This window comes from Monodelphis domestica, chromosome 4 (assembly GCF_027887165.1).
Source record: "Monodelphis domestica isolate mMonDom1 chromosome 4, mMonDom1.pri, whole genome shotgun sequence".
Taxonomy (NCBI): Eukaryota; Metazoa; Chordata; class Mammalia; order Didelphimorphia; family Didelphidae; genus Monodelphis; species Monodelphis domestica.
The window spans coordinates 324,148,531-324,172,664 of NC_077230.1; the positions used below are offsets into that span (position 1 = coordinate 324,148,531).

The following is a 24,134-nucleotide window of genomic DNA, read 5'->3' on the forward strand; positions in this document are numbered from 1 at the left end:
TAATGCCCTATATGGTACCTCACCTCCTAATCAACATATAAACTTGTTTCAAGAGGCTGAAGTTTTTATGTACTTGTATTTTCTCTGTGTTACTTGTTGAGAACCTCAGTTGAATATAAGCTCTCATTTTTCCCCCTATGTATCTTTAGCACCTAGTACAGTGCATCACATTAGATACTTGATAAATGTTTGTTTAATGAAATCGAGTTTTTTATTCATTTACCTGGGTAGGCCACTGAATTCTGTTGAAGGGTTTTTTTGCTTCCAGCTCTCATATAATGATTTGTCTTCAAAACCCTCATCAGGACTTTGAAGCTAAAAAAAAAAAAGCATTAGAAATTTGCCCAATTCAAAATGTTTCAGTGCTTATACTTATATAGTGTTTCAGAGTTTCCAGAGCATTTTAAAAAAGATTATCTCTTGTCACACCAACTCTGAGAACAAGGTATCATTATTTCATAGATGAAGAGAGGCTCAGAAAGGTAAAAAGACCAGCAAAAATTTACAAAATGGCAGAGGCAAAATCTGAATTCAAGACTTAAATGGTAAACTGATCAGAATCATTTTCATAGTAATGAGAAACTCTTAAAGATTTATTATGGTTACAATTGAGAGACTGGCTATGGATTTTATTATTTTATTAATCAGAAAGGAAAGGATGTGCCTCCATTTTGCTGACTAAGTCCTAAACCTCCTTACCAAATCAAGTGCCTCCTGCATCTGATCTATTTCCCTCTTGGAAGCCAACAGCCCCTCCTCCTTCCTCATGCAGTCTTTTAAGTTCAACAAGCTTTTCCCTCCATGGCACTCTGACATTCAGACTAACAGCAGGGTACTGGAGACATTTATGATGATGCCAGTTGCCTAGCATACACTGAGGACAGTCATTTAGGTTGTAGTCAGGGGACACCAGGCCATGGTGGATGCTGGGAAGGTGGATGGAGCTACTTTTCCTTACACAATCCCCTCTTCTGATTCACTGGGGAGACCTGACATGTTACTTTCCTGGAAAACCCAAGTGAGAAAATATAACATGGTGGTGGCCCAAAGAATCAGAGGAGGTGATTATGTGAAGGTAATTACTGAGGGGACTTGGATCACAAGGATAGCATTGTAACTCTGGCACCCCTGTAGTCAGCAGGAAAACCCAGCAATTGAGTTAGGGGACAAGGAGGAAGGAGGCAGGCTGGGCAGCCCCCTGGGTGTCCCAGGCAAAGGAGAGAGGATGACAATTGGCTCATGAGGTGTGAGGTATGAGAGTCAGTGGGCTGAAAGTTTGATAAACTGAGGCAAGATTTCAGTCACAAATTTTCCTGATGGTGCTAATTGGGGGACCCCCATATGGCTGCTTTGGAACAGCAAGTTAAATGAAGAATCTAGATTAGGGTAAATCTTCCACAAAACTTAACTACCTCCTCTCTCTTTTTTATCTTTCTCCCCATCTCCTTTCTGATTAAATAAAATCATTAAGTCTATGACCAGATTCATATTTAATCCTAACAGTCTGAACATCATCCTTCATGGGCAAAAGAAACACATTTCTAATGGTGGAATTTTGAGTACTGTATGAAAGCAACATAAAATTATAACTCATAGCAGTGAGTGGCAGGACAGTTTCTGACTTCTGGAATGGGTCATTTGTGATGGCATTCCTGGAAGTCAGAACACACGACTCAGACTGTTCAATCAAAAGGTGAGCAGGTGTAACATCATGGGTAAGATTTAAGAGCCAAGACAAGTGGGAAGAAGGGCTCTCTGCCATTTCTTGGCTTGAGAAAGGAGCTTTCTCACTGGTGAGCCCTCCTGGTGCTTATCTTTGGAAATCATCTCTGGCAATTGGGAAGCAGGGGCCAGTCAAAGCATTTGGGCCAGCTGGATCACACAGGGCTGGGAATCCAGGAACTAAGACTTGAGACCTTGGCTGGAGACACTGGGTAGTTAGGCAGGTAATATTTTCTTTCTCTTTACTAATAAATGCATTTAAATTTAGCACAAAGTCTCCAAGATTCATTTTTATTTATTATAACACCATGACAGGTAATGGTCCCAAAACTTTTGGGTAGAAGAGACTTGATTGGAGCTCCTGAAATAACATTATATTTTTGTTGATTTTTGCCCGCCTACACAGAATGGCCACTCTACTTACATAAAAAAAAAAAAATCAATCTCTATAATGATTCTAAGGCAGGAGAATGGTAAAGTCTAGGTGTTGGGATTAAATGATTTGCATAGGATTAAAACAGCTAGGAAGTATCTGAGACTTTCTGTCTCTAGGCTTGGCTCTCAATCCACTGAGCCATCTCACTGCTTCTACTCTACCTAATTTTAAGATTAACTCTCTTTTTGTTGATCACTGGCAGCTTTGTTTATGGTAAGAATTGGAGATAGTCTTCAAAAGGTCACTTAACTTTCTTTGGAATTTAGATTATTCCTAAAGGATGATGGTTATATGAACTTCAGGTTGTACTTAGATAACAAAATTTCTGAGATGAAAAGGGCCTTAAGAATCATCTATGCCAAGTCAGGATCATAGTAGTTAGAACTGGAAGGGACAAGAGAAAGGTTCTTTCAAAGCTCTGATTTAATTAATTACTTTTTTGATTTGGAAAATTTTATTTAATTAATTTAGAATATTTTCCCATGGTTACAAGATTCATGTTCTTTCTCTCCTCTTCCCCCATTCCCCAATCTCTCCCATAGCTGATATTTGCACTAAGGTGATCGTTTAGAGTCTACATCCCCAAATATATCCCTATCAACCCATGTGATCAAGCTTTTTCTTCTGTGTTTCTACTCCCACAGTTCTTCCTTTGAATGTGGATAGTGTTCTCTCAAAAGTCCCTCCAAATTGTCCTGGATCATTCCAATGCTCTGATTTTATAGTTAAGAAAGCACAAATACTGGAAGGCCAGTAAATCAGTAAACAAATATTTATGAAGCATTTTATTATGTGCCAGGTACGATGTGATTTGTTGAATGTTATATAAAGGAAGTAAGCAAGAATGTTGACATGGGTCATTTGACTTAAATCTATTTTTTTTCCTTTTCAAGAAAAACAACCTTATTCTTGACTACTTGTATATAACCTCCTTTTAAGGCTTAAATTCTGAGTTAAAGTGAGCATTTTTAAGTCATCTGGTTTTTTTTAGTTCTTTTGGGGTTTAAGCAAGAACAAACCTATAAAGAATGTGGAACCCAGGTAATTATTTAACTCATTAACAGTTAAATAAGTCAGAAGTCTATGAAAACAGAGAGAATGAATAGAAAATACATTTTAAAAAACAATCCTATAAAATTGTCTCCTAGAAGGAATCTGTGAAGCAGAGAAAATAAGATTAGATTCTCTCATAGTAGCAACAGTACAACTCTAAATACCCTCTGAGGCAGCAGAAAGAATTGTTAGCTAAGTGCTTCACCCAACTTGATGATGAAAGCCCCAAATTAAAAATTTTATATTCCTTTTATGCTTTAGGGCAAATGATAAGTTCTATAAGTAAACATATTAATTAAACCACCCCCCCTCCCTGAACTGTACTTAGATTCTGATTTCCTCCTATTTCTGAAGGGAAGAAACAATAACAACTTTCAGAGTCCTGTCTATCTAGGTGCTATTGGTCATTATTACTAACTTCTCAGGCTGACCTTTTATCTCATCATTCTGTTACTGGCTGAGACTTCCAGTCTTGCCTTTCAACTGATTCCTGATGTAACTGACTCATCAACTGGGTAATATTGGGTTCTGATGTACCTTATATGGCCTTGTCACAACTGGAAGGTAAAACTAGAATCAAGGGCAGGCCCATATGTGGAGTAACAATATCCTTTTGCATCATTCATCCCTCCAATCCACAAAATTCTTGACAGCAGTTTTATGTCCCTTATGCCAAATTTGACTTCTTCATGTTATAAATACAAATTAATCTTGGTGGCTTATAACCAGATTTATAAGAATTTATTAGTAAAGAGAAAGAAAGAGAGAAATAGGATTTTCAGCTTTTTTAACTTAAGGTCAAAATCTTGTCACCAATTATAGCTGGCTTGGTTCCCTCTGAAGCCTGCTTGCCAGATCAAGAGATAAGATAAGAAGTTAGAGTCAGATCAGCCAGAAAGGTAATTGGAAAAAAGTGAGTTGGCTTCCTGAGCTGGTTTTTCCAAACTAAGATCCTTTCTCTCATCCTTTCATTGGTGGCTTTCATATGTCATGTCATCTGGTTTCCATCACACCATCAAGCCATCACACCAAGACTGCCCTGGCATCAGATATGTGACTGATTCTAATGTCCATCCACTGGGATTAAAGCTGGGATGGAGGTCCCCAAATATTTATTCCACACATCCCTTTTCATGACTTTCAGTCTATTCTCTGAGCAGCTGAAGTTTGGTGGTATGGAAATTTAATCTTAATCTGTCCTCCATGCTGGCCCTCCAAAACAACCTTCTTCTTCCCCCTTGCTGAAGTAGGCTGGAGATAAATTCTTTGTTTATCTGCAAACAAGTCTCTTGGTTAGAGAAATAACTAAACCTAGGCAAAGTCCGGCAGAGAAAAGTGGAATTTTGGTGCTATGGGGCCATTCTAAATGGCAGGTGATTGCTAGTGTCCAGAAGACCCCACTCTTGTTTGAACTGAGGTTGGAGTCCTCCAAACAAAGAGGCTTGGGAAAGGAAGTTCATGAAGAGCATAAACTGAAGGGGGGGGGGGAAGGGGAAGAAGTAGGGTCCTTTTCCTTAGAATCCCGGCTGAGGAGGTGTGCAGCCTGACTCACGAATATAGCCAGTTTGAGGAGGGAGGCAGTTAAAAGATCAGCTGTGTGCTTTCCTTATCTGGCCCTCTTTTTATTATTTAATAAATAATTGTATATTAAGAAATGGTCTCCAGAGAATTTTAATCACAATAGTCTATCTTCATAAACTTTATGGGCCAGGCTAACCTAAGACATAGAATAACAGCTTATCAGTTAGGGGTTTAAAAAGAACTCCATAATGCATTTCAGTGTAATCAGTTAATGTCTCTAGAATAATGTAGTACTTAGTTGTATAAATGATGACAATTAAAGGAATGTGAGCAGGGTTTCCAAAAACAAGCAGTGCAAATTCAGCATCAGTCCTAGAAAATGAGACAAATTATCTTCTAAAGAGAGATCATCTCAAATTTGTTTGTGGAAAAGACATTTGACACACGTCCCTCCCTTATTGTGAATATGGAAGGGGGACTAATATTGCATAAACTGTGAGACTTGGTTGATATAGCTGTTTGTATTGCTAAACTGTTTCCTTTTTCATTCCTTTTTGTTCTTTTTTTATAAAGGATATCCTCCAGAGAATGGAAAGGGATGATGTATATTCAGAAATTGAAGGTTACTTAAAAAAATATGCAATGAAAAGAAGGAAAGAAGAAAAAAGGTGCTAGGAAAACACTAATCTGGAAGAGAATGCTATACTCTTAAACTGATATTTACTTGTGAAAAACAAAATAATTAAATACAATGGGTTAGGGAGTAATATGTGAAATATGGAAGAGACAGAGAATCCCTGATCCCTGTCTCATTTAAATGAGACTCCAGATGATAGAATTAATCAGTATTTAGCCAAAAGAAGTAATTTATCTGGGACAATGATTAACAGAATTATACTAAGATTAATATAATTCTAGTAATTATATTTTATAAGGAAAAATGTAAAACTCTGCAATAAATCTAGCTACTTGCTCTTTTTACTATAACTGTATCATTCATATTAGACATGCCTGGATGATGAGTGTGGGGGGGGGCACCTTGAACCTTTGCTGACCAGTTGACTATGGGTCATGACCATACAAGGTGCATCCAGAAGAGTAAGGGTACCTTGAACCTCTCATTAACATGAAGTCATAACTTGACTTCTTGAAGTCATCTTCTTGAAGGCCACCCCAACCAACCAGCCAAGACTCAATAAGAAGCTGAGATACCTCTTCAAGAAGACAGCACCAGTCATTGCTAGAAATACATCTCCTGATCATCATTTCTAATTGAATCACCCACCCACTGAAACCTAGGATTGGTGGCCAACTATTGGGATGGGATCTTGAATTTTAGGGTATAAAATATAGGAGAAAACTCTCATTCAATTGTTTTAGGTTGGGAGGAAAACCCAATTACCCAGATTTGCTGAGAGACACTGGTTTCTCTCAACATGTTACTGGCTTGGAGATTTGCCTCTTTGATTTATTTCACATTGGCTGAAAAATACTTGTCACATATAATTGATACATAGTACATTATGAATTGTACCAAAGGCTTCTTGCAACCAAAACAACTCACAATGAATTAATATGCCATATTCTAGGACAGAAACATTGTATAATGTGATGGTAATATATTCAGCAGAATATTGTTGTTTTTTTAAACCACTGCTTATAATCCATTTTCTAAATGAAAGTCAATATTTCAATTCCCTGAAAATGCTATAATTCTTCATAGCTTATAATAGCAATGACCTAAAGAGATACAAACAATTATTTTTTCATCATTTTATGTTGGAGATGAAGAAATTCAGAGAAACAGTGGCTCTTTGCCATAATGTTGAGAATTCTCTAAAAAAACACTTTATGTTACCCAGCATTCACTAGAATCCAGGGAGATGCTGGGCCCTCATTAGCCTACTTCAGCCTTTTTTGTTTAAAAAAGAAAGGTTTTTTTTTAGTCATGCTAGGAAACTAATAAGTTTTGAACAAATTTTAGGTTTAATAATACATTTATTTTACATTATCACTCAAAATGTTGAATTTCAGTTTAGATCAGATCATTCTGATGAAATAGCAATAAAACTATCTTCATAAGTTTCATATAAAAATCCTACACTTAATTAGCTTCTGCATTAATCACAACATTTACATGGGAGCTGAAAAAAAGGCTTATAGATATTTCCAGTTAGAGCTCAGGAATTTGGTACTCTTTGTGTCATTTGCTAGAGCATTAAGAGTGGACACTAGAAAGAAGTCCCTAGTGTGACTCCTTCTGAAATGGCTGAAAGTAGTCTTCTGAGAGCACTCTGTTTCTCAATTCTCTAATTTACTTCCCAGGTAATTTTTATGTTTTCATTGTCTTTATTTTTCCATCCTAATTGATTATAAAAGTCCATATGGATTCTTTCTTACCTAGACCATCTCAACTTTGTTTCTCTTAGCATCCAGGACAAAAAAGATGCTTAATAAAAATATGCTAAATGAATATCTTGAACAGAGAGCCTATGCCTTTCAAGTCATAATCATTTTCCAGTGATATAAATTCAAGTTGACATAGCAGATCTCCTGGATTTCATGATCTCCAGAAACTCATTATTCTGCAAGATGAAATCAATTTGAACCGTGGACCTCCTCCCCCAGGGCCATTTCCTCTTTCTGTAGATTGTTTTTTCTCTGATTTTAGAGGAAGGTATTAAACATCCAGGAGCTCCTCTCAGATCATATGATTGAGGAGGGTACACAAGAAATTCACCTATCATTTCCTATCATTTCCGACCTACCTGAAGTACTAGATCTCATTAATCTCTAGTCACTCATTATTCTGCAAAATGAACTGATATGATTGAAATTCTCTGGTGACTATTTTATAGTCTTAGACTTAATTTATAATTATTTACTAAATAATTAAAAACCATTCCAGAAAAAGAAATATTACCAGCCACATGTGGCCAGCTGATCTCTAAGCTGCTGTCTGTGCCAGCCTTAAGCCAGACCTTGTTTCTTGCTCAGTCCAAGATTCCAAGGAAAAAAAAAAAAGATTTCCTCTTCCCTCCATTGATTTATGCTCTTCCTCAAGACCCTTTCCCAAAACTCTTTGATTGAAGGACTACAACCTACTCCAGACAAGAGATGAGTCTTCAGAATCTTAGGAGTCACCACCATTTGACATTCAGAATGGCCCCATAGTGCCTATGCAATTTTCTCAACCAGGCTCTGCCCAGCTCATTAATTGTTTGACCACTGAAGAGGCTTGTTGACAGATAAACAAAAAGAACTTATCTACCTCGAGTTTCTAAAGGGGTGAGAAGCAAGCCTGTAGCTTTAGTCTTAAAATCAAACTTTTTTCTCTTTTAAAATCCAAAGGTTGTCTTGGGGTGCCAAAAAGGGTTCAGATTAATACTAACTTTCCACAGAATTCAACTCTAACTCATATGTTCTTAGATAATTTTCCACCCAGCTAAAGAACTTCATCATGCCCTCACTCTGGTTATACTTCCACCCTCTATTTTTTAACTTTTTATGTCTTGTTTTTCTTTATTAGATTATGAGCTTCTTAAGGGCAAGGACTGTGTTAAAGTTTTGTTTATATGTCCAACTCAGTATCCTGCCTGACAAAGTAGGCAGTTAAATGTTTATAGACTCTGACACTAGTGAACAGTCAGGTCTAGGGTGTCATCCCAGATATTTTTTTATGTACATACATATGTATTCAGGAGAGTTCTGAATTCAAATTGTTCCTCTAACAATTACTAGCTCCATTGACCATTCACAAATCAGTTAACTTCTCTGAATCTCAATTTCTTTTTTTATTTGAAAAATTTTATTTAATTAATTGATCTATAATATTTTTCCATGGTTACATGATTCATATTCTTTTCTTCCCCTCCTTCTATCCCCCCTCCTGTAGCCAACAGGAAGTTCCATGAATCTCAATTTCTTGATTTGTAAAATGAGTATATTAATAGTTGCAGTATTTACCCTCAAAAATATATGATATTATATTAATGTATATAAAGTGCTTTGTAACTCTTAAAAAATGCTATTGTAGGGCAGTTAGGTACTTCAGTGGATAGAACATCAGGCTTAGAGATGGGAGGTTATGGGTTCAAATCTGCCTTCAGACACTTCCCAGCTGTGTGACTGGGCAAATCATTTAATTCCAATGGCCTAGTCCTTATCACTTTCCTGCTTTGGAACTGATACTTAGTATCAATTCTAAGACAGAAGGTAGGGTTTATTTAAAAAAAAGTACTATATGTAATTTGTACAATTCAGTTCGGACTAAAATTAAGGGAATAGAAGATTGCTTGATTCAAGAGCCATGAGCGTCAAATGGAACTTTATCTTTAGTGAACGCTGAGATTCAGGAGGCAGCTTACATACATAAAAAGATGTTCTTGTTCAAGGGGGGAAATAGGAAAGTAAGGGACACACCTTAAGGTAAAATAGTTCTGTGAGGGAACCTGGAAGTGGAAATGCTAACCCAACCTATGTTATGCTCTCCTTTTGTTCCCTAAACCTGAGGTAATCAGACTGTATTATTATTATTTTTCCAAAATTTTTTCTGAATTGTTTCAAGACTCCAAGGGCTTATTTCAATTCAAGATGATAAACTTGGAATCTTAATGTGATAAATAATACATTTTGAAACAATGGATAAAACTGGATACATTTGGTAATGTGGTATCTTAATAGCAAATGGGTTAACTAAAATATTATTTCAGGATATGTAGGTGCAAATAGAGGAGGGTTGTTTTTTTTTTTTAATTACCTCTTTTGTTAGGCTGTAGACCAGTTTGTACATTAGTGGTGTACAATCAATTCTCAAAGTGTAGTTTCCTAAAACATGAAAAAAGAAATATACAATATCTCACAACAAAGCATAAATAAGAAAATTTGTTTCTCCTTTTCCAATGCATAAACACTAGAGACTCTAAAAGCAGAGATTAATGCCAACATTAGCATATTTTGATATTATTCTTTCTGACAAATTCTAATCTATACCATTTAAGAGGCAGACCAATAAAAAGACAGGAGGTATTTTCCTAAGTAGAAAGTAATCTTTTTTGAAAGCAAGGAATTTTTTGTTTTTGTTTCTATTCCCAGCACCCAGCATAGTATTTAATCTTGTTAAATGCTGCTGGCTTAAATGAGATTGGATAGAAAAGAGTAGTACTCATGCAGGAAATCTGGCCAGCTGAACTAATGTCAAAATGATGTCAGCAGCTGACAACAGTTGAAGTCTAGGGCCTAGAAAGAAGAAGCTCATGCAATACTATAGTCAAGTTTTCTCTGTTTAGGCTTAATCTCAGTATTTTTTAAAAATAAAAATTTTTGCTTTCTTAGAACCAATACTAGGTATCAGTTCCAAGGCAAAAGAGTGGTCAGGGCTAGGCAATTAGGGTTCAGTGACTCATCCAGAGTCATACAGGTAGGATTTGAGGTCAGATTTGAACCAGGACCTCCCATTTCCATGGCTGACTCTCTATCCACTGAACCACCTAGTTGTCCCTAATCTCAACAGATACCTCTATTACCCCGTAGACTCTAACATAAATGCCAGGGATAAATGTCCTAAAAGAACAGCCACTGAAATCCCTACTTCAGAAACAATGAATATACACTTAGGAAATAGCCTGTCTCTTCTGGGCTACTTTCGGCACATATTTAGCTGAATTGCTGCTAAATAGAATTGTTAAAACAAAACAAAACAAAACCAACAATGTACAGAATTATAAATAATGAAATCTCTTTTAAAAAATTAAATCATTTATTTTTTTAAACCCTTACCTTCTGCCTTAGAACCAATATTACATATTGGGCAGAAGAGTGGTAAGGGCTAGGCAATGGGGGTTAAGTAACTTGCCCAGGGTCACATAGCTAGGAAGTGTCTGAAGCCACATTTGAACCCAGGACCTCCCATCTATAGGCCTGGCTCTTAATTCATCAAGCCAGCCAGCTGGCCCCTAAATATCTTTCTTCATACCAAATAATATTCACCTTCGACAGAAGAATCTGCATTAATATAGGCCACGCCACGTTCCAGAAGTATTTTAGAATTTTCCTAGAATAAAAAGAAAATATACATAAACATGTTTCTCCTCTTTCTCTATATCTTTACCTTCCAAAAAAAAATAATGAGTTTTAGGTTCAAACTGAATAATTGAATTCTCCTTTTCTTGAGAACTCAAATCATTTCTATTTCTAGAAAGCAGTAAGAATCGTGGAGTATTATAAAGGAATCAAAGACAATGAGGCTAACCTCAAACACTTGTATTTAAGGGAATAATGGTTTATATTGAACCAAATGAATCAATTTGGAGAAGATACCTTTTGGGCAAGCTTTGCCCCATTTTGCATACTCACTTTTTTGGAAAATTGTCTGACCCATGACCATTTATGTCTTTTTTGTCTTCTTTGCATCCCCAATCTCCCTAATTTTGGATCAACAGTTCATCTATTGGACATGCTTGATGCCTCCCCTCTTCCTCCAGTACCTCCTTCCATTCTATGCCCTCCCTGATGATTCTGTTTGGCCCCACTACCCTGGAGGATATAATCTAGTCAACATTTTGATGAGTTCTGGAACATAATCTCCTTGGCTGAGGATTTGATGGTTAGTACCCTTAACTCTTCAAAAATCAGCCCAAACCCAGCACTCTTCAATGTGTTCCTTGACCAAATAAGACCAGAAACTTCTAATCTTCCCTGCCACCATACATTCCCACTCTCCACCACCTTTACAACTCTCTTCAGGGATCAAATCATTGCTACTGATAAATGTGTAAAAAGAAACTGCCTTATGATTCCACCGAAATGATTCTGAAGCCTAGGTTTCCTAGTCCAAAATATCCTTCCTTAGTCAACATTCCTTAATCTTTCATATCCACTGATATGGACCCAATTCCTCTGGGGTCTCTATCCGACTCTACCAAACCATATTCCTTTACTTTTAGAACCTTGTTCCACCATTACCATAACTCTTTTAATATTCATAGTGTGCCTTCTCCCAAAATTTACTTTAATTTTCTGTGTATATATCATTCCTCTCCAATCCCAATAGAATGCAAGCTCCCTAATAAAAGGGGTTGTTTTTATCTTTTGCATTTGTATACTTGGCACACAGCCAGCTTGGTTTATACTAAGGTTCACATGACTATAAGAAAGTAAAAGTCTGTCTATTCTGTTAGAGTGAAGATTCCATCAAAACACAGTTTTGACTAACCTCAGCCCACTCAGTAGATCCCAATAAACCAAATTCTTCAGCATCCCAGCTTGCAAATATTATTGTTCTTCTTGGCCTCCATCCTGGAAAAGCAAAATACATAAAACTTTAGAAAATAATTCACATAAATAAATCACAATAACTCATGTGATTATCAATAATTATCAAAAATATAAGCCAAATTGATGTTGATAAACTAATAATATATTGTCACTGGATTTTTATGAATTCATATTTTCAATGAATTCACATTACATGATTACATAAAACAGGCAAGGTAAGAGTTCGCATGTTATAGCAGAAAGGTCACTCTTTGAATTGGGAAGTCGTCTGATTTGATAGTGATGTGGCATTTCTCATACACGCAATCTTTAGGACCATGAACAGTTCCTTAAGCTTTTCAATGCCTTGGTGAATTCTAATTTTCCACCCGTGGTTGCATGTGCTGGGTTCAGAATATGAGGATATTTGGTTGGTTCAAATCTGGGCTCTTCTACTTACTACTTGTATGGTCATGAGAAAGTGATTTCACCTCACTGGAATTCAGTCTTTCTTCTCTGTAAAATGAGGAGCTGAGGCTAAATGGCCTTTAAGGTCTCTTCCAAATCTGAATCTATGATTTAGATTATAGATCAGATCTTCATTGGTATTAATGGTAGATATATTTTTGGAATTTTACTAGAATTCAGGGGATCTGGGTTTCTCTAGGTGTCAAACATGTTGCCATATTTCCACAAAAATCTTATAGCTTAATTTGGTAAAGAACTTTCTTCATAATAGCCTTCTAAGGCAAAAAGGACAAGTATTCATTTTACTCATTAAGAAATTGAGGCCATGAAATATTCTAAGACTTACGCAGCACCACACATTTATTAAGTACCTAAGTTAAGATTCAAAAACTACACTAGAAATAACAGAGCAATTCTTTCCAGTTTCAAGAAGAAAGGAAAGAGATGAGAATATTAATGGTGCTGGAGGAATCATTTTACAAATTATAAATTGTTAGACTACTCATACTTTTAGGTGAAAACGAGGGATTGGGAGAAAAAAGGAGAGATTCAAGGGAACTGACTAACAGGAAGAGATACCAGAGTTCTTTTCTTGTGTAGTTACATTAGTTTGTTAGTAGAGCATTGTTTTGGCTCCATCTGGTGGCTTACTAGGATAGAGCAAGCATCAGTTCTAATCCTTTTACTCTAAATGGTAAATATTCGTTTCAGCTGCTAAAGCAATTACATTCTCTCTTCCAAGGCATTCTGCACTCTGACCCTTTGCTTCTGTCAAAATGGACTCTGGGGAAAGCCTATTTAAAACTGCAAAATTCTACTATAACAATGATAATCTTTGGTAGCTCTTCATTACCGCTAAGATAAATTACAAATTTTTCAGCCCACCTCCACTTTTTGGCTCCAGTCTACCTTTTCATCCTTATTTAACATTGTTTCCCATTAAATACTGTATAGCAGTGGAGGCAAACTCAAATAGAAACTTCTAAACGGTTCATACAGATCCCCACAGGCTGCACATTGACTTGGAAAACCAAATATTCACCTTCTCTAAATCCCACTGTATTTTTATTTTGTTTACTATTTCTCAATGACATTTTAATCTGGTCTGGATCTAGGGGCACTCTGGAGTGGTGCTGCAGGGGACCACATGTGATTCTATTGCACTATATTCTAAAAAATGAGGACTAAATTCAAGATTCTAGTCTCCACCTTTATGCTTTGGCATAAATTGTTTCTTATGCCTAATGCCTACTTTCTCCAACCCAACCAATCAGAATCTTTGCCTTCTTTAAGGCTCAGTAGGTGAAAACTTCCCTGATGTCCTCAAAGTGTTAGTGCTCTTTTCCTACTTAAATTACCTAGTGTTTATGTGTTTATTTTTGTCCTTATATCCCCAGATCTTAGCACAATGCTTTGTGTAGAGCAAATGCATGAGAAATATTTCATGAATTTATTTGAATTATTAAACAAAAATGTAATATTATAAGATAGACAGGGTAACTTCTTATAATCTGGGAAAAAAAGCTTTACATTAAATCTGTTCACTTAGGAATATTTTTGAAATTCCATACAGTTCATTATACCATTTGGAAAGGCAGCTTCTGTGCTCCCATGGCTGGTACTATGATCAATGAATGCAAGTTGTAGTATAGGTTTAGTTCAGTTCAACAAAAGGAAAAACTTTCTAACAATTGGAGCTAACCTAAAGAGGAAAGGGGTACTTCTATTTCTAGAAGAAGTATATGATTCATCGCCAGCATTCTTGGTACAGATGGAGATGTCCACTAGGTGTGGAGATTGTACAATGGGCAAAAAATGCCATTTCAGTAGATGACTTTTTTGTCCCTTTCAAATCTAAATTTCTATGACTAAATGGTCAAGAACATGTAATCTTAAACATTTATTAGACACCTATGGTAACCTCCATAGCAATTTAGAAAGCATTTTATGCATAGAGTTCAATAAATATGCTAATTGATTGATTTCAATTTAATTGAATCTTTACCTCCTTAGTTCTTGAGTTACATTACCTTCCCTTTTCAGTTTTCCATAACTCCTCACAATTTCATGTACTACAGCAGCTCCACTCTGAGGATCAATGCCACCAAACACCCATGAGTCACGATGACCTCCCAGAATTACATACCTGTCTACAAAAATCACAAAAAATTATCATGCTTGAGAGATGATCAGGAGACTCTTAATCACCTGATTTCTCCCCAACTGAGTTAATACACAGCAATGACAAAATTACTCTCTATAATCATGAAATCTAAGAGTAAGGTAATAGAAACTATGAAGTAATAAAGGAAGGATTGATCTTCTTTTCATTCTTTATAAGGTATGAAGAAGTTTATCTCTCAAACTTGATAGGATTAATGTGAGGCTAGAAATTGAGTCCCAAAACAGGTCTCATTTCAACACTGTAGATATGGAAAACCTTAGTCACATAAATATTCTCTTTATGTATGCCCCTCTATTACTGAACTCTATGCGTATGCCCACTCTTTCCATTCATGAGGCATGCAGTTAGGAGAGTATGTCCCAGTTTATAGGAGAAAAGTTTTATTGTCACTATCCTTACTATGCCATTAAAATAAATGGCTTAGCTTTGAGCTAAGTGTGTTTACCAACTGCCTATTAAAAGTAAGAATAGGCAACAGCTAAGTGGTTAAGTGGATAGAATGGAAGAAAGTCTTGGGTTCAAGTCTGGCCTCAGATACTTCCTAGCTGTGTGACCCTGGAAAAGTTACTTAACCCTCATTGCCTAGTCCTTACTGCTCTTCCATCTTAGGACCAATACACAGTATTGATTTTAAGGTGGAAGATAAGTTGTTGTTGTTGTTTTTTAAGTAAGTATAGGGACAGCTAAGTGGCTCACTGGATAGAGAGCCAGGCCTGAGTTTAAATATGTCCTCAGACACTTGTAGCTGTGTGACCCTGGACAAATTATTTAACTCCAATTGCCTAGCCTATACTGTTCTTCTGCCTTAGAACTGATACTCAATATTGATTCTAAGACAGAAGGAAAAGGCTATAAAACAAAAAAAAAAGAGGGAAAAAATGTAGGGGGGGGAATCTAAGTTATAGTATTAGGATTTTAGACCTACCGAGTACCTTAAATCTGAGGTAGCTATTCCATGGGTAAGTGGAGATGGAAGGGTTGCTAGATCTTAATAGTATTGATGCAAACCTTAAGAGTTCAGTTACATCTGAAAACAGAACACTGAGGAGTTTCATTCCCTTAGACTGTAAGCAACATGTAAGGGTAGGGAAAAAATGAATCCAAATTTTGTATCGCCTTAGCATAAAGCATAGGTTTTTATTAAACAAACATATAGTAGGGATTTCATAGATGCCAAACTGAATTTAATCATATTACAGGATGGTTTCCAACTTAAAATAATATTTTGTTGGCTTTTTGGAAATCAGAATGCTCTTTTTCATTCAAACTACTGCAAATAGTAGTATTTGCCACAACAATGCACAAAAGCCTGCCAATTAGAATAGTGCCTCTAAAGTACAACAATAATAGTACAATTTTCAACTACTCATTATAATTATTTATAATGTTTCTGTGGGATATAAGCCCTTTAAGGCTAGAGATAGTTGCTCATTTTTGTTTTGAGAGTTTTTTTTAATTGCCGGAAACTAGCACAGAATATACTTAATAAATGCCAATTAAATCATAGGAGAATTCATTCTGAATTCCAAATCCCAGAGTAACCATTATATTTGGGTGGAAGAGCATATGAGAGTAGTATTGCTGGATACTGGGTACTTTTTTTGCATCCACAAAAGAGATAATACTACTTGATGCTTAAGGGCTACTTCCAGGTCAATCACTTCTCGGGTATTCTAAATTAAAGAACAAAGTGTTTCTTAGGATTTAGAATTTCTATTTTTCATTTTACAAATGGAGCCACTGAAATTCAGAGAAACAAGTGACTTGCTCAAGTCAAAGAGTTTATAAGTAGTTTTCTGGGATTGAAAATCAGGTATTTTTATTCCAAATACAGTGCTATTTCCACTATCCGAAACTCTAATCGAGTATATGAAGGGCAGCTTGACAGAAAGCTGGCCTTAAATTGAAAAAGACTAAACTGCCCCAATTTGTAAAACAAAGTAGTTGAACTTATGTGATATACCCTTCCATGTATAAATGATCCCATTATACAGATAAGTATAAAGGTATAACTCCTTAAACTTCTTTTTGTATTTATGCTGATCATTGCTCACAATTTGATAATTTAGAAAATAAATGCTTTACCTGGTTCCACTGTTCCTCTTAGAGTTCCAATCACATTGTAAATCCTTGTTATTTTATTGTTGCTGTGAATATTCATTTTGACTTTTCTAATGCAATTAAAAAAACAAAACATTAGTATTGCAAGATCCACAATCATGCTGATGTCATGTATAGTTTTTCTTCCTTATTCTTCCCCATTTCATTTCCTTCTCCAGCTCTTTATTTCCTATATATGTATAGATATGAATTTATGTATAGGTGTGTGCACATCCATGCATATGTATGGGTATATGTATATAGATATGTATGTGTATGTACTATATTGTATATGTTGATATGTGTATGTATACATATATGTCATGCTGCCAAGCAGCATGGCTTAGTGGACATTTGGCCTGCTTTGGTATTAGGAAATCTGAGAATATCAAATATATATATATAGAATAATTTAGAGGTGACAGTTAGGACAAAAGTTTTTTTTATTCCAACTGTTCCACTTTTGTCCCAGCTGTAATTGAGGAGGATCAGGAAAAGTCTCATAGAGAAGGTGGCCCTGGAGTTGAATCTTGAATGGAGCAAGGGATTCCTAGAGATCTAGATGAGGAGGAAGAGCATTCAAAGCATAGAGGGCAGCCTCTATGCAAAATATGCAAAAGAAATGGGGTAGGGGAAGACAGGATGCTGGGTAAGAGAAAGAGCAAATAGGCTAGTTTGTGTGAAACCTGTAGGTGAAGGGCAGGATTGAGTAATCATTCTAGAACAACATACTGTCATCATTATAAGTAGGGTTTTTAAATTTCAAATTTTAAATTTAAATCAAAATTTTAAATTCAAAAAAATTTTCAAAAATAAATTTTCTTCTAAAGGCAATAGAGAACCACTGAAGAAGCTTTTTGAGCAGAGGAGAGAATCATGTCAAACCTGTATTTCGGAAATATCAATTGGGCAACTGAATAAATGATGGGTCTAAGAAGGAAAAGACTAGAAGCCGGGAGGCCAGTTAGGAGGATATGGTCATAATCAAATATCAAGTGATGATTCTATACCTCTCTTCTTTTTCACAAATTAGAAATGTCCAGAAATTTTAAAGCATATTGCCTAGACTAGAACTCCTGTTGCTTGCTTCTGAACTCTCTGGCATCTGGTTTACAATTTAGATTGGAACTGAAATATTTTCTCTAAGGTTATAAGATGAACTCTTAATCTCTAAATCTTGTGGCACTTATTTCTCATTCTTCTTGACCTATCTGTAGTATTTGACATTGTTCACCCCTCTCTTCCTTAGGCTGTTGGGTTCTTTTGAGTATGGGGGTGGGGGAAGGAGGGGTGATATTGCTCTCTGTTTATTTTTTCCTACCAGACATAATTTTTTCTCAGATTCCTATGCTATAAGATTTCTTGTCACTTCCCTCATTTATGACTATCCCCTAGGGCTTTGTCTTTTTCCTTCTTTTCTTTTCTATCTACAATCTCTTTTGGTGATGCTGTCACTTCTCAGGGGTTGAATTATGGCATCTCTGAAGATGAAACTCATACCTACATATTCAGTCCTAATTTCTAGAAAGACTCCAATACTGCATTAAACCAGAACTGCTTGTTTAACATCTCTAAGAATTTCAAACTCAAAATGTCTACAATGGAATTTATCGTCTGTTCAAACATGTTAAGAGTCTATTTCTGGGACTTTAATGAAGAATTAGTCCATTCAATCAATGCTTAAAGCAATAGATCTAATTATTTGGCATGTTTATAGGGTAGTAGGGCAGTACACTGACTACTGATAATGAGGCCACAATGGGCACTTCTTAACAAAGATAACTCATTGACATCTTCCTCTTCCTCATATTGAGACAGAAACTAATAGCCTAAGAAGGATCATGGAAGACCAATTGAAGCAGAGACATCAACAGGGAGTCTCAGGCTTGCTTGTGGAGAAAGGGGGCTGGCACACAGGTCAAGGACATGAGGGAGCCAGGGACACAGAAGCAAGATTGAGAGGAGGAACACTCACAGTGGGTCAGCCATGTCAGAGCTTGGTCAAAACTAGAGTATAGCTACAAGGGGCAGACATATGAGGCCAGACATCAGTACAGGAAAGGAGGGACAATAGAAAAGGCTAGGAATAGACACAAGGTACTTGAGTGCAGACTAATAGAAGACATTTAGGGTTGGACATCCAGGTGGGCAGATCAGTGCCAAGTTTTCTTTATTCTGTAGGTGCCAAGAACCCAATCCACCAGGGGTAGTGGTCTCTCCACCAACCATTTTTTCTTTTTTTAAAACTCTTACCTTCCATCTTAGAATCAATACTGTATATTGGTTCTAAGGCAGAAGAGTGGTAAGGACTAGGCAATGGAGGTCAAGTGACTTGCTTAGGGTCACACAGCCAGGGCCACCAACCATTTTTAAGTTTTCTTTGGGGGGAAGGGCAGGAGGAATGGGAGAGGGAGAGAAAAAGCATAGTACTATACAGTAAAATTAACAGAGGGGTTTTTTTTGTACAGACTTTCAGAATTCTTTATATAAAGTAAAAAATATCCATACTGTGAAACTGTTCTTCTTGCTCTTCCTAACATGGCACTCCATCTTCTGACTCCAAGCAATTTCACTGACTGTCTTATCTCCCCCCCTTATCTCCATCCCCTTGGCTTTCTTCAAGTTTCATCTAAAATCCCACTTTTTTGCAAGGAAATTTTCCCAATTTCTCTTAATGCGAGTGCTTTCCTTCTGTAATCATCTTTAGTTTGTATTGTACATATCTTGTTTGTACATGACTGTTTGCATATTTTCTTCCTCCTTTTCTTTGTATTCCCAGCACTTAGTAAAATATCTAGTCTCTAACAAGTGTCAATAAGTGCTTTTTGACTTTATTTTAAATTACAATGATTATTTTTCTTATTATTTATTAGTTGCCACACCATATCATTTTTCTTCTATGATTTGTGTGCACTCCTAGCTATACCATATGCCATATTTGAATATTTTAAATATGTGTGATTTCTTTATTTGTTAAAAAACTTTACCTTCTGTCTTTGCTAGGCAATTGAAATTGGGTGATTAGCTCAGGGTCACACAGCTAGGAAGTGTCTGAGGCCAAATTTGAACCTAGGAGCTCTTATCTCCAGGAAACACTTATACACTGAACCCAAACATCTGTGATTTCACTGAGGAAAGTATTTCATGCAATAAAGCAAATCACAACCGCTTTGGAATTTAGTTAGTAGTTTTCAACTACTGCTATAGCTACTTTGATAAGTCAGTTATACAAGTCCTTACATAGCAGAAAAGCGATTATAAGGATGGATTAAAAGCCCTTCCAGGCTATCATGGCCTGACAAAATTTGCAGTACATTTGCATAATCATTGATAATCCAGGTTTATATTTTCAAAATGAGCACTTGGAGGAGGGAAGGATAAGTTGTTTAATTATGAACTATTCTAGAACTTGGAAAATCTCTTTCCTTGATGTTTTGATATAAAAATAGTATTGTCCAAGAAAGTTGTTTCCTTGGTCAGTCTACAAGTATTTATTAAGTGTTTACTATACTATATGTGCCAGGCAATATGCTAAGTGGCTGAAATACAGAGAAAGTCAAACTACCTGCCCTCAAGGAACAAACTTTCTAAATTAAGCAGAAAAACCAATAATCTAACATTTTAATTTAAAATCAGTTGAGATGGAAAACTTATTCAGTAACATATGAACCATATTCTATTCAGTTCATTAAAAAATTTATGTACCACTGTGTATAAGGCATTAGAGGTACAGAAGCAAAGAAGAACAAAATTAGTACTTTTCTTGAGAACCTTATATTTCTGTTACATGTAGATTAAACTTTGACTACTTTATTTCTATTATTATAATTTACTAAAGGTGGGAAAAAATAAGTAAAATATAGCAAGATAACCGTGTAGAATAGTTTCCAGTAAACCCAGGTCCAATGCTGTAAGGCACTTTAAGCTTTCCCTTCCAGCTGTTGTCTGGTGGTGCTGGTCCTCCCATATTTCTGAAACACACAAAAATTAATATTAGGTGAAGAAAAGTGTTTGATAAAAAATATCATTCAACCAACAAGCTTTAATTCAGTATTTATGTGTTAGGTACTGTACTAGACATTAGGGATATACAGGAAAAAAAAGAATATAGTCCCTACTCTTAATCTTGGATTACTACTACATTTTTAGTAGCTTTATTCTTGATTTCCATGGTTCAACTTTTCTCTAGCTTTTGTTATGCAGACTGTTTTCCTATACTTCAGAAACTGTAGGGTAAGTAGGTATTCACATTTTGCCCTTTTAAAATATAGTATTAAAGCGTAAGATCTGAATGAAATTTTAGAAGTCACCTAATATAGTGCCCTTAATTTATATATGAAGAAAATTGAGAACCAGGGAAGTTAAGTGACTTCTCTGAGGTAGTATATGCAAAACAAAAATCTGAATCTGAATTTTTTTGATTCCTTATTTTTTTCTCCTACACCATGCTGACTATTTCATGTTAGTGCCTAGGAATCTAATTAACCTTTTGCTTTCAAATTTTTATTTCTTTCCAGATGTACTTACTCTAGTAATTTCTGGGCATCATTATATCCAATTGGATGAACAGGAATCTTTGGAAGACCAATAGCATCAGTTATACCATATCTGTAGGCATATTCTGAAAAAAAAAGATAATTCACATCTTATAATCAAGATAATCAAGTCTATTTAAATGATTCTGTAACAAAAAGCTATATTTTTGGATAAAAGAGAATTTGCCTGTTTTTTTCTTTTCCTGAAGAGCTCAATATTCTAAGAAAACTTGCTCAATGCAGAACCTTTTCTTCCTTTTGGTAGTTAATATTTGTTTTTTCTTAGCAAGATCATTTTTGGGTTGATTTTGGAATGAATGAAAGTTAGCATATTTCAAAAACACAAACATAAATGACTCTGACTTGAAATTTAATGTATACAGATAGCTCTTCCCCAGCTACCCTGGCACTTGAAGAGAAAATGAAAAATCTCAGGAAAGGGAAGGAATTATATAAGAAAATAAGAATGTATAGTAAGAATAGTATGTCCTGGACAGACTGAAGCACAGAAGTTGGCAATGCAGAAAATGATGATTTTTCCCTTTTCTATTTCTGAGCTATCACAGCATCTCAGAGTTAGAGAGGACATTAGAAGCCATATACCTAAGAGAAACAGCCAGTACTGATGGTGGTGGCAGTAGCAGCTATGAACCCCAATGGATCTCAGCAATTGAGCTATGGAATACTGAACAGATCAAGCCAAGATGGCAAAGTAAGAAATATTTAAAACCTGCCAACCACCTTCCAATGTCCACATAAGAACAAAAATGCCTAAAAAATTAATACAGTGATAGAAGAAGGGGTGAAGCAGTTCTCTGTCCCAAAAGAACATAGAGAGACAGTAAGAAGAGTGCTAGACACTATGCCAGATGCCACCGATAACAAAATAAATAAATAAAAAAATAAACAACAGCCCTAGTCTCAAGGAACTCGAAGTCTAATGAGGGAGAGGATATACAAAAAGCAATGGACAAGTAAGTTATATACAAAATATATTACAGATAATAAATAGAGGGAAGTCACCAAATTTAAGCAAAATCCCATGCAATTTAGTTTTAGAGAGACACTTGGGGGACTGAGAATTTAATTGCCATACAGTGAACATATACCAGTGGTAAGCCTTGTCTTCTGACTCTCAGGGTGGACTTTTATCCACCACACCACACTGGACATAAAAGAACTTCACAAACATTTGCCGAATTGAATTTTGGGTCTTCACAGAATCACAGAGTTTGATAGCTGAAAAGTACTTCAGCAGGCAGCTAGTCCAATTCAACTAAACTAAATGGCCTTCTCTTAGTTCACCCCTATTTTAAAAAGCTATTATAAGGAAATAATATGATATTGATGTGGGTGTGCAGTAGGAAAGAATGAGAAATGGTGGTCTAAAACTTAGAAATGCTTTGAAATACTTTTTTAAAATGGTGCTTTTAGATCATATACTTTTCACTAGTTAGCAAATATTACAAATTAGAATGTAGAAAAGTATATGTCATCCTGGGCTTCTCTGTGTTCCTCCTCCCAGTTGATAAGGGCTTGCTTCACATTCCAAGCTTAAAGGGAAGGGAGAATACCCAAGGTAAACTTGAAGGATGTTTTGACTTTATCTCCTTTGATAAGAGTTTACAAGGCTGAGAAAGGACACTTGAAAGTCCAATAAACAAGACATGGGAGGGAATATCATAGTTACATTGGGGATCTTTGCACCCCCTCCTGGTCTATTTCTTGCCTTTTTTCCCCCTGGAATGCCCCCAGGAATACTCATGGGAGGAATAATATGAGGGAAGGAGGAGAATTCCCAGCATGGGAGGAAGGCAATACCCCAGATCCACAATAAATCTAGCAACTTGAAATCCTGCTTTGGATTTTTCCATAACCCTGGCTACACTATCTTGAATATATACTTTCATGCCTTAAGATGAAGGGGTCTGAGCTACAATTCTTTAGGTGAGACCTAGCATTCCCTCTTCCACCACAACAAAACTTGCTGTCCCACAACAATATTACTAGCAAAACATACCTGCCTACAAATACTTCATTTTTAAGAATGGTCTTGTTATAAGGAATGGTGCTTAAGGATTAATTTTTCTAACTCAATGTTAATTCATGTCCAATGAGCATTCCTTGAATTCCTGGCATTAAATCTGAAATCACAGGTCTTAATATAGCAGAGAAGCTAATTATAAAGAGACCACAGATTTTACCATTCTGTGGTCTCAGTTTTACTTTTTTTTATTTAAAAATTATTATAAAAATATTTTATCTTCTATTTTAGAATCATATATAATACTAAACATTAGTTCCAAGGTTGAGTAGTAAGGGCTAGGCAATTAAGGTTAAGTGACTTGTCCAGGGTCAGTTAGGAAGTATCTGAAGTCAAATTTGGATTCAGGACTCCACCCCCACCCCACTGTCCCTCTCTTCTACTTTTAAGGAGAGGAAAAAACCATTGGGAGACAGTTAGGGCTTCAATGAAGTTCCTATGCTTATTTGACAAAGGATATCCAGGGAGCAAAATCAATTCTTTTAGTTAACAAGGTACTTGTTTTTGTTTTTCTTTTTTCCCTTCTGTGTTCAGTGCTGACTGAAGACAAATGACTCACCAGTTGCTGGATATCCTGGAGTAAGAGGGTCACCTGCACCATTGAGGTTTAGCACATTTCCACGCTGGGCACCACCTCCAGGAAGGTTCCAACCCTTTGGATAAGGTTCTACTCCGGGGGAAGAATAATCGGCAGGATCGGAATAGAGGATAATTCCTTTGGCTCCTGCCAGTTGAGCATTTTTAACCTGTAAGATGAGTTTTCTTTTAAATATACATATTCTAAATTAGCTGTGCCAGATTCTAAAGCTAAGACAT

At 36.1% G+C, this 24,134-nt stretch overlaps 1 protein-coding gene across 1 annotated transcript in view; it reads right to left on the reverse strand.

Annotated features, from left to right (window-relative positions):
- Window positions 1-24,134, reverse strand: part of LOC100009990 (Putative N-acetylated-alpha-linked acidic dipeptidase) — an 80,208-nt gene that overhangs the window by 16,824 nt on the left and 39,250 nt on the right. Inside the window, exons 6-14 of the mRNA XM_007490937.3 lie at window positions 23,878-24,064; window positions 21,267-21,360; window positions 20,612-20,710; window positions 16,725-16,810; window positions 14,485-14,604; window positions 11,946-12,028; window positions 10,721-10,784; window positions 9,492-9,559; window positions 224-315 (exon numbers count right to left, since the gene is read on the reverse strand). Coding sequence (XP_007490999.1) covers window positions 224-315; window positions 9,492-9,559; window positions 10,721-10,784; window positions 11,946-12,028; window positions 14,485-14,604; window positions 16,725-16,810; window positions 20,612-20,710; window positions 21,267-21,360; window positions 23,878-24,064 — 893 coding nt within the window. The remainder of the gene's footprint in view (window positions 1-223; window positions 316-9,491; window positions 9,560-10,720; window positions 10,785-11,945; window positions 12,029-14,484; window positions 14,605-16,724; window positions 16,811-20,611; window positions 20,711-21,266; window positions 21,361-23,877; window positions 24,065-24,134) is intronic.